This window comes from Pleurodeles waltl, chromosome 2_2 (genome assembly GCF_031143425.1).
Source record: "Pleurodeles waltl isolate 20211129_DDA chromosome 2_2, aPleWal1.hap1.20221129, whole genome shotgun sequence".
Taxonomy (NCBI): domain Eukaryota; kingdom Metazoa; phylum Chordata; class Amphibia; order Caudata; family Salamandridae; genus Pleurodeles; species Pleurodeles waltl.
In genome coordinates, this window is record NC_090439.1 from 753,659,485 (window position 1) to 753,671,240 (window position 11,756).

Here is an 11,756-nt window from a genome sequence, read left to right on the forward strand (position 1 = left end):
GACCAAAGGCAAAAATGTGTTTTGGTATTAAAAAAGCACACTTTATCATAGTGCTTTCTGGCGCTGAAGAAACTCATTTTGTGAAAGGGCAGCATGCCATAATGCACAGTGAAGTCAGCCAGTGGCTGACATACGGTGACGTGTTGCCCCTTGCTGCATCCTAAGTGGGTTGGAGGAAAATGTGAATGACACAAACACTGTCAAATAAATGAAGTGTGGCTGAAAATCTCTATAAGTAACTATGTCATACTCATAACTTTATTAAAATCAAAAGGAATTGTAATATATAAGGAAATAAGGACTAAGAAACCCAATCTTTATTCCATTGGCTGTCAGCCTCTTGCCTTGAGAAAGAAGGAAGGAAAGAAAGAAAGAAAGAAAGAAAGAAAGAAAGAAAGAAAGAAAGAAAGAAAGAAAGAAAGAGGGAAGGAAGGAAGAGGAAAGAAAAAAGAAGGAAAGTATAAGGCAACAGGGAAAGAAAGAAGGCAAGAAAGAAGGAAGGGAAGAAAGAAGGGAAGACATAAAGAAGGCACAAAAGGAGGAAAGAAAGAATGGAAGAAAGAAAGGAAGAAAAAAGACAAAAGAAAACAGAAGAAACAAACAAACAAACAAACAAACAAAGAGAGAAAGAAACATAGATAGAAACAGAAAGAAAGCACATGAGAGGGAATTAAAGAAATGAAGAGGGTAAAGAAGGAAAGCAAGAAAGAAAGAATGAAAGCAAAAAAGAAGGAATTAAGGCAAGAAAGAATGAATGGAAGCATGAAAAAAGGAACAAAAGTAAGAAAGAAGGAATAGAAATGAAAGCAAGAAAAGCACTAGGAGGGAAAGAAAGCAGGCAAGAGATAGTGAAATCAAGAAGGGAGGAAAGAAGGAAAGAAAAATGGAACCAAGAAATAATGAAAGACAAAGGGAACACAAGAATGAAGGAAAGAATGATTGAAAGAAAAAGGAATGAAAAAATGAAAGAAAAAAGAAAGGAAAGAAAGAAAGAATAAAAAAATAAAAGAAAGAAAAAAAGGTCCGAAAGAAAAAAGAAACAAAGAAGGGAACAGGAAGGAAAGAAAGAAAGCATAAATGAAGGTAATAAAGAAAGCAGGAAGAATAAAAGAAGGAAGAAAGGAAACAAGAAATAATAAAAGTGTTACAAGTGCTGCAAATTAAACACAATAAAGGCTGGTTTCCTTCCTGTACAAAGTTCATTAAGGAACTTGAGTCCAGATTAACATATTCCAAGGAATCTTCCACTTAAGAATTTACGTGTACAATATTGTAGCTTTCGATAACTTAGTAAAGATCAGTTTCAATTAAACACAATCTGTTATGCTGTGAAGTTCCTTTTGTAATGTCCTTTGTTTATCTTAGAAAGCCAGACAAACAAAGGACTTTCCCATACGAAATTCACAACAGCATTGACAGGAGACCGGAACTGATAAAGCATGGAATTTGGTCTGTGCTCACATCTGGTATAAAGTGTCCTTCTGGCACAACAGACTCTATACCCAAAAGCAACATCAAAGTAACGCATTTAAACACAAACATTGGCCCAGATGAGACCTAGCTTGTGTGCATACATGCTCCCTGTGAAAGAGCAAAATGCAGTCACCCAAAGTGACGTTATTCAGTTGTAAAGTTGGCTTTTTCCTTCACATGCTGTATGCTGTAGTGGGCAGACACAACTCACAAATGACCCATCCAAGTGAAAGCCACTTTAAATAAGTATATCGTACATACATGTTTTTAAAATCAAATCAAAAGACCTTGGCTAATGCCAGACTTAAAAAAACCTTATTAGAGCCAGGGACCTAGAATCCCATCATGTGAGCAGCACTATTTCTGGCACACTTAGATTCTGAAAATTAGAAACTGTTTTGTTTGTTAGATTCTTCCAAATTCAAATAAAGTACTTAACCAAGTTACTATAGAATCTGAGGTACATGATTTAGTACAATAGGACTGGATTGGATAATTTTGCTGTTTGAACAGTTTAAGCATTTTAAACCAAACACATTAATTCAAACTCACTAGAGTTCTAACCTCCATTGTTTATAACATAACTGCATTTTATAACTCTTAATTTCATAAATCACCATAGCTCAACTACATTAATACACATTTTAAAGAGGCTTGGTCACATTTTAGTAGTTAAGTTTGACAACTCTCTCCATAGGAAATCCAATTACTGAGCATTTGCTAAATTTGCCCACCGTTTACCATTTTGAACCTAAATCAAGGTAGGGGAACTAGTCTGTAGAAATCATCCTTTCAGAAGAATTGTTCAAATGTTAAAAAAATTATTAACCAGATGCAAAATCAGTGATTTTTCCACTTATGGTGGAATTGCCAATACATTTTGTATACAAGTAGTACTTCGGTCCATTTAGTAACATTGCTGGTTTGAGGACCTTTGTTCAACAATTTTGTTCACCAACAAGTGCTGTTGGTGCCTGCAAATGTTTACAGTCCCCAAACATTCGTTCATGAACAGACAGTGAAGGCACTGCACATGCACTAAGTTGATATGTGCAAATGTTAACACGTGTTAAAATGTTTGTGAGGATACGTTGCCGTGAATATCAGTAGTCTTGAACATCACAATCAGAACTATGTTGAAACCAGACATGTGGGAATACATGCCCTGATTGGTCCAACACGAACACCCGTTATATGTGCTAGAGCGCCTGGTCCTTAGTAAGTAAACTTACAAGGGAATGCGTATAGGTCGATTAACCTTTTGGATCGCATGGAATATCCAAGTCATGTAGTGACTACTAAAATCAGAAATCAACAAGACCAACCATCAATATTTAATTGACAACATCTAAAACCATCTATTCATGAACAACCACCACTCATTAAAGTGTTAAAAAATGTATTTCCCTATTGATTACAAAACTAAATCATCTATTAGATCAAACTTTATTCAATCAGCTCGATTATTAGTTCATTAATGTAACGTCAATAACATAATCAAATCAGAACTTGAAGAAGCATATGCTTGAATACTCTTACATAAGCCAATAAAGGATTTCCAGCATCAATAGCAAAGTTCAGCAATTAGTTCGTCAGTCAGTTGTCACTGTCAACGTCACCCCTAGGAAGTCTACCTAACAAAGATTAGCATTAGCATGTGGGGTTTGATGCAAAACAAATTAGGAAAAACATGAATTTGAAAAACATCTTTCTAAGTGAAAGCGCAGTTGGTACCTAGAAGAAAAGGCACATGTTAAACATTTTCATAGCTACCTATCCACAGAATGGATCAGCAACAAAATCAGTCCTCGTCTCCAGGTCATCAGTGGATCAGCAATACATCAGGCCCTCAGAGTATGAGCCCAATAACAGAATCTCGAACAGCGTCTCCTGATGCCATCAATGTCTCACTCCTATTCTTCTGCATCTGAAATCTTAGCCCTTATCATGACCTTTTATTAGGGTCTCCCAGTCCATCCCCCTAATTCCCAATTGCTCAGTCAGTCAGTAGATATGAGGGCTCCAGATATAAAATTAAGATCCACTCTACCCAGTTCACTTCTGGACCTGTGGGGGACTCATCAATGGACTGCTCTGCTGCCTGTAGCCTGTTGTGTACTTCAGAGGACTACTATGCTGCACCAGGAGGACTGCCATGCTGTGGAAGCCTGCCTTGTGCCCTTAGGGGACTGCCATGCTGCTTGAGACCAGCTTTTCTGCTTGAACACAGGAGTGATTTAAAGGGCTCATAGGCTGGCCTCCTGGTCAGTGCCTCAGTGACCGATAAGCTCCAACCATCTTCAACACGCACCTTGACCCAGCCTGACAGTGTCCTGACCCTCCATGTGGTGTCCCTCCATTCCTGGTCCCTTGGAAGTGGTGATAAAGGTGGCCAGATAGTCCAAATTCAAAACTTGTGACTTGGAACATTTTCAGCCAAAAAGTGCTCTGAGAATTGCGAGGAGACCGGGACCTACCTGTTCACAAATCCACCCTAGATGCATCGCCAGTTGGCATGACTTCGCAGTAGCTCCCACTGTGTTCTCCGCAACAGCAAATCCTGTTTAGCAACTCCTTGCAGAATGGGTATCTGGCCTTGTAGCCCTCGTCAGCTACAGCCTGCTGCTTCACCCGACTGTAGATTTTCAACTTCCAAAAAAAGACTTAGTCCAAACATAGAACTATTTACCACATCTTTGTACAGCTACACCCGAACAACAACACCTTCTCATCAGACACTGCTGGCTACCTTTCCCTGTTAAAGTTACCTTCTCAGACATTTTGCTCCAAGAGGAGACCAGGCCCAATCCACCTCATGTATAAAAAGTGTGCTCCATCGCAGTCTATCATAACTTTGACCTTGCCCCAGCCTCACGCAACTAGATGGCCATGGTTGGTGTGTTTACCTTTTGGGTGCAATTTTTAACTTTAAAATTTTAAAATTCATAACTCTGGTTTTACTGAATGGATTATGCTGTTTTGGAGTCAAATAATTTGTTAAATTGTACTCTATTTTTCTAAATTGGTGTGGATTTTTCTTGTGCTGTGTTTTCATTCTAGTACTGATTAAGTGCGGCATAAATACTTTACACATTGCTTCTAAGTTAGGTCTGACTGCTTTTGTCCACGCTATCAAAATGCTAAACATTGATTAATTTAGTGAATTTTGTGGTTCAGCCTGACAACGATTGTGGCTGTTGCTTAAAAATGGCTCCCACCCCACTCAACCAATACCCCAAATTCTCACAGACCTCATGCTCTTTTTCCAGTAGTACAAGCCTTATGCAAGAGGAAAGGCATGGGAACCTCACAGGAAAATCTATTTGCCCTTGTGGGAAACTTGTAAGTGGCAAGCCTACAGATCACCTCCTCACATAAGGATGCAGAGAAATATAAATAAATTGGCAAAAGCAGGACTTCCTGATCAATCTAATTACATTGCTGGTTTTCTGGATCACAGTGGAACTCAAAAAGGCTACCATGGGTCTACTATTTGGGACCACACTGTGCTTGTCCGGTCCATCCACATCACTGCAGGCTCTTTGGAGAGTTCTATTGTGTAAAGGATTGCATTGCCACCACTGCTTCCTTCCCAAAAGAACTTCTTGGCTCATTAGCACTCAGCTTGACCTACCCCATGTTTGAAGACATCTCCCCTGACTATCTAAAACCCTGTAGATAGCATTCTCATTTGGTATTTGTGACAAGCCACAGTTGTTGACTGCTCTTGCAGACAGATCTCTGCTTCTCACTCAAAGGGCCTATGCCATAGTGACACTCTTTACAAATACAGGTAGGATCTGATGATGAAAGCAGGATTTGATTATTGCTTATTAATTGCACCTTGGCTTGCTCCTGCCCCTCGAAAATGTTCTCTAGCTCCTATAGTAGACAGAAATGCCTTCCTTCCAGGTCTGTGGGGAAACACATGTACCCGAGCTATGAAAGGATTCTAAACAAATTATCCAGATTGAATTGCTGTAAATAGTATTCCACGTTTACAGTCAGATGGGAAAATGCCTTGTTCTTCCTGTGTATAATGGATCTAGCTAGAACTTAAATTGTTTGTGTGGTCCCTCTGACAGGGTAAGTAGACTAAAAAAATCAAAGGTTGTTCTTCGGCATTCTCTTCATGTTTTCTCTTCAGATATTTTGATACTTCGTAATCTCATCTTCGATGGTACAAAGCAAAAAAAGCAAATGTATCTTTGCATGCTGTTTTACATTTGCAAGCAAGGAATACATTGGAAATAGGGCACTCCAGTTTTAAATTCAAATATGCACAGCTAATCTTAGGTTTACTCATGTTGATCTTTTTTGCATGGGGGATGAGACGCTACCCATCTTCTGTGTCTAGAAGCGGGGAACAGGGGAAAAAAATTAAATAATATTAAAACAAAACTTACCTTCATGGATGCCGCCGGCGGCCTTGTGCTTCCCTTCTCTTCTGGTGTCCCAGCCTTCAATGGGGCACCTGCACAGTCTGCAATCCTGGCGCTGCTTTCCTGCTAAACCTAGCATGAAAGAAGCATCAGGATTGGTCTCAGTGGCTTGGACTGCCACTCAGACACAACCTTGGGGTCTGTACAGTTTCTCCAGCCCAGCTGTGCAACACAGCAGGTTTGGAGAAATGGCCAGCCAAACACACATGCGGACTTAGTTGCACTTTCTCCTCATCTCCCTCTCCTTTCCTCCTCACGTGGCCCAGCCCCGCCCTGCCCTTCCCTGCACATGCTGCTGGCTGAGACAGCAAGATTGTTTTATTTTACAGCTCCTGGCTGTTAGCTAGGGGGGCAATGATCCTTTGCCATTGGGAAGGAGCCCCAATTAACATTTTGCTTTTTCCAGTTACATACATAAAATGAAATCAAAATGCACTTACATCATTCTGCTTGCTTCAAGATTATGTAGCCTATGCCAGCTGCTGAATTATTCCAGCAGCAAGTACGACATGAACGTATGAGCACGAGAAGAAAACATTCGCATTACTTTGCTATATAAATTATTCGGATTATCAATGTCAGCCACCTTATGTATTCTCTTGTAAACTCAGGAAATAAGTAGTTGAGTTGGGAACACTTTGTGTTCTTTGTGTTTTGCATTTCCTTTATTTCTGTACAGTATTTAAATCTGTTTATTTATTCAAACTGCAAGTTCATGAACCACATTGATCGGTGATAATGGGAGAACTTGGTGAATTGTTGCTAAACCTACGTTTATTTTTAAAGAAATACATAAATGTAGTGTTTAATTGCCCCACCGTGTGAATACTTTCATTTTATTTTTTTCAGAGGAAATTGGATCGGGGACGCACCCTACAAAGTGGGAGTGCCTTGTTCAGCCTGTCCGCCAACCTATGGAGGGTCTTGTACAGACAACCTCTGTTTTCCAGGAGTGACCTCAAACTACCTTTACTGGTTTCAGTAGCCTTTAAATAGGTTACCATACTCAGCACTGTCGCTAAATGGCTCCTTGCGAAAATGACTTTAATCAGTTCTGTTTTTTTAACAGGATTAAACTACAGACTGGAGCACAAAGAAGTTCCTCGTCGGTGCTTTGTCAACATGTTTTGATTGTCTTAGGACTTTAAAGAGGTTCTAACTTGCTGCAAATACTGTGTGCACCTAAAGCCATGCTGTACAATAAAAAGTAGTTCTCGTAGACTTCAAATGTAAGAACAAAGCACTTTCCATTGTGCATTCAAAATCATGAATGTACCCATTTACATGTCATGTATTGTACTTTAATTGCGCCCAAAGACTCGTTATGTCAACAATGTTTCTCGTTGTGTGCCACCGGAAGTACTGTGCTATGCGAGAAAGTACTGTATTTTGCTGACCAAGTCATATAAAGCTGAGCGGAAGCAGTGGTCCAGGATGCAAATGAATGAGTTTACTGCCTTGCTCTCTAAAGCAAGCTCCACAAAGCTGTGGAAGCCTTCCACCTCTTGTACTAGGAGAGACTTGCTGGGCTCAAAAGACACTATCCCTTTCAGGAATTATGGATATTTGGTGCTATGTAAGCCTTTGTTGCTCATTGCATTCTAACCTACGATTTGCCACTTGCTTTTCACTTTTTTGCTAAAGGCAGTGCAGCATGGAGGTTGTCACCCAGACAATTGTGTTTCAGTCTTAGGGGCATGGTGGATACAAATGTTCACCTACCGTCGGTAATCAGGTTCTGAAATGTGTGTAAATTACATCTGTTCTTGGACCATAGAGAAGGGAAAAACAATCCAGAAGATAACATTACAGTTAGAAATATATGACAGTTTATAACATTTGAACCTTATAAAAGATATATGAGATGCTCAATATCACGCAGTTACGTAAAGTGCTCCCGTGCTGCGACAACCACAAAGAGACATGAAAGTGACGTGCAGCGGTATATAAAAATCATAAATAAATAGTAAATAACGTCATCAGATGGTGCTAATTAGCAACACATTACATATTCAAATTCTATCCTATTTTAGTGTGTTGTTTTGTGCCACAAAATATTCAATGCATATATTTTATCTACATAGAAATAATAATCTAAATTATTTGCTGCTCAAAACAGCACCTGGTGTCGCAAATAAAATGACACAAAATAGCTCACACTTAAGGTAAGGTGCCTACAGCACACCTGTGTAAGTTAGCATTATGATGGCAATTAATGCAATCCAGCTGCCAAAATGCTAACATTCTTCCCAACCTAACAACAGCTAAATACAATTTATGGAATTTAGAATATTGTGTACATAACCCAATCCCATAGACAGTATTTTATATTAACTATTAGCTACACTACTACTTAAATACATGGCATAGTTTTTTTAAATAATATATGGTGAAATCATACCAGATGGGGATGGATGTTAAAATTAACTTCACAGACCATTACTGCGAATATCCGCTGAAGCCTTCTAGTCTCATTGAGAGTTTCTACACTTTCATAGTATGATGATTTTGCACATATTTCTATTTTCTCAACTATCAATGTGCTTTGTTTGCTTTGCTTTGTATAATGTTCTTCGAGGTGTAATGCAAGTGTATTTATATTTTTGGAAAGTATTTCTTTCAAACATGTCCTTGCGCTTTGTCAAAATATGTTATGTAAAAATGTTACGCTTTTATTTTTTGTACGAAGATCGATCACCAGGGCCGGCTTTAGCGCTGGTGGCACCCTGTGTAGCAGTCTTTTTTTGGCACCCACTCATCCCATGACCACCTTCTCGGATTATCTCACTACCACCCAGCAAATGTGCCACTCATCTCTCCATAGCCCCCCTTTACATGCATTCATTTGTTTTAAAGCGCTTGTGAAGGCTGGCTTTACTAATCCACTCAGCTATCCACATAAAATATAATTCTGTTCTTTGCAGCAGGCATATTCACCCTCTACCACTACTTGATGGCGAGTCAAAGCAGTGCTAGATCTCTCTCTCTAGCAAGAACATTAATCAGAAGAGATTTCTTTACATTCTAATTGCTTACTGAGGTCAGCACCCGGTGCGGCTGCCCCGCTCGCACTTCCCTAAAGCTGGCCCTGTCGATCATGATGCATGTAAAGGAATTTATTGGATGTACAAGATCATAAAAATGTAGTATAGGTCCAGAACAAACCATTCTAATAAGCCACTACCTACAAAGGACCACATCTTTAGTGAAAGTGAGTGGAACGAACAAGGACATGCTGTCCTGCAGGAAAAAACGTTTAAACAAGGTGGGTACCCTTCACAAAGTTATTTCCAGTAAGATGGGCCTAGCTCCTGAAAAGGCTGTGACTTATTCAGGAATTTAGATAAGTAAGAAATGCTTACCCAACCGATTTAAAAAGCCGGAGAAAGGCACAAGTACAGTTTTTTTGTGAATTGACCCCAAGTCTTCTGTATTTGCGCTGGCAGTCTCTTAAGCAGGCAGTACATCTGGATGCCCCACGCCTTCCACAGGTCTCTCGACCAGTTATGTTCTAAACCAGGTACACGTTTGGTATTTTTTTAACGAAACCTCGAGAGATTGTTGTATTTCATACTTTCAATCTTAAAACAATAAGATTGGCTTCTAAATGGGTCCATGTCATATAGGACACCCTCAATCTATTTCCGTGTTTGCTTTATCCAAGCCAATGTTGTCTTCTGGTATGTGTAGTTTTGGTGTGTTAGTATTATAAGCAAACGCTTATATATCTTTGGTGCATTCTGCTTAAAGTGAAGAAAGGTTTAAAGTGTCTCACATGATGTGCTTGACAGCCAAACATAGGAATTAAGTTGTTAGTCATGGTTAATACCAGTCATATGGCATGATCACGGAGGCACAGAGCAAGTCACCTATGCCACATATTGTGTTGTTATTTAAATAAAACCACAGTTTCTCTGAATTGATAATATGCTTACCTTGCTCTTGTAATCCTTTTAATTGTAGGAAAAGTATGGAGAAATTCTGCTTTAAGGATGTTCCACAAGCACTTTTTTTTAAATAAAATAGTATGAGTTAACATTTTTGTAATAAATTTATTTTGAACTTTTTGTAGTAGCTGTGTTCTCAAATGTGTGTTATTTATTCGAAGGCTGTTCCGTTTTTTCATAAATATTTTCTTTCTTTTGCTTTTAACGTATACACACTATCAAGAATGCAATACATTTTAAAGAGTGTAAGGTAGTTGCTGCTGTATGACATTAAGAGCGGGGACCCACATCAACAAGCACGAACAATTGCAAAAGGAGTGTGGGACATAGTCATTTTTTGGGGAGTCAATATCGCAATTCTGTGTGTTTTATTCCTAAATACAGTGTTAAAGTAATCCCCATTATAACAGAAGAGGGGGGTAGGATGGATGGTGACGCTGGAGCAAGGGTATCTCTGTGTATGTTATTATTTTGTTGCTATTTGGAGTCCTGTTAGTTGTGTTAGGGATCTGTCTGGGTCTATTGCATCTGTAATGCGACTTTTGCTTCTCTCTTCAGCCTCACAACACTGTTTCGTGGGTCTGAGGATGATACTTATGGATTTATAGTGCGCTCATCTGAGCGGTTAGAAGTGGGAAAGGAAATGGCCCCATTATAGTGAATTTGTTCACAAGCCATTCTACAAGTGAACGTGTTGTCTTTTGTCTCCAGTGGCGTAGGACACATAATTTTGCTGCTACGAGTGTGGAGACTAGCTATCTATGGATTCATGAGATCTGTCAAGTCCCTTACGTTGTAGAAAAGGCGAAGGTGTGCTGATGATTGCACTGGAAAAGATAAGAAAATCGTAACTTGCCCCCATTTTGCAGGCCAATAATTCGTCAAAGTCGGAGAGTGCCATAAACATAGAACAGATCACGTTGGGAGTTCTTACAACACCAACAGTTAGATTAAGGAAGTAGGTCTGCTTGGGGTAACGTAAAGGGAGTCCATTACCAACTATGTAGTAATTTGAAGTATAGAAAATTCAATTTTTGTCTCCCTGAAATACTTGTCATAGGTCCCTTTACTTCTCCCTAACCTTCCTAAAGTATTGTCATTTGCCAATACTGTCTGTTCCTCGATAATGATTGTGCAGAGAATAGCCGGTAAATCATGGTGCTATACTAATCAAATACAACACCTCTGTTTGCCCCTCCCCCCCACCTCCACATCTGAATAGCATGCAAGGTAGAAGAGGGAGCAAGTTCCACAGTCTGCCCTCCAAATCTGCTTAGTAGATAGTGTGTCATATGTAAGTATTGCCGGTGGGCTCCTCGCAGTACTGGGATTTCTGTACAAATTGTGTTGTTTTTTTTAAGTCAGATGGCAGAAGTGATATGGTCTATGTGTAATTCCAGCATATCCACATCATTTCTATTATACAATGGGGCGTCTCATACAAATCTTGCAAAAAGCTACAATGGCGTGGGGTTGTGTATCAGATGATCTAGACAAGTGCATGTTTCCACACTTATTGAGTATTGTGTATAATTGGATTGGAGCTTGTTGTATGATGCAGATAGTTTCTTGTCTGTACAAGTCAATACCATTAAAGTTGAATCATTCCAATTGAACCAACGGTAACTAATGCTCAGTCTGGAGTAGCAAATATACTAAATGAGACCGCAAGTGTCCCATATAGTGTGTTATTGGGGCATATATAGTCCTTTGGATAAAGTGTGTGCATGGAGATTGCACAGTTTTAATCTGGCATACTTCTTGCCCCACAAGAATTATTTAAATTCTTTGTTAATCCAACCCAAGATTGGAGGTCTTTTCAGTAATAGGATCTTTCTAAAGTCATAATTATATCAGAGTCTGTTGGACTTGGGCCTTTCTGCATGGTCACCCC

General features: G+C 39.4%; 1 protein-coding gene across 1 annotated transcript in view; it reads left to right on the forward strand.

Moving 5' to 3' along the window:
* PI15 (peptidase inhibitor 15) overlaps positions 1 to 9,989 on the forward strand; it is a 45,927-nt gene extending 35,938 nt beyond the window's left edge. The window contains exon 6 of the mRNA XM_069220371.1: positions 6,765 to 9,989. Coding sequence (XP_069076472.1) covers positions 6,765 to 6,900 — 136 coding nt within the window. The 3' untranslated portion in view covers positions 6,901 to 9,989. The remainder of the gene's footprint in view (positions 1 to 6,764) is intronic.
* Positions 9,990 to 11,756: the final 1,767 nt, after the last annotated feature.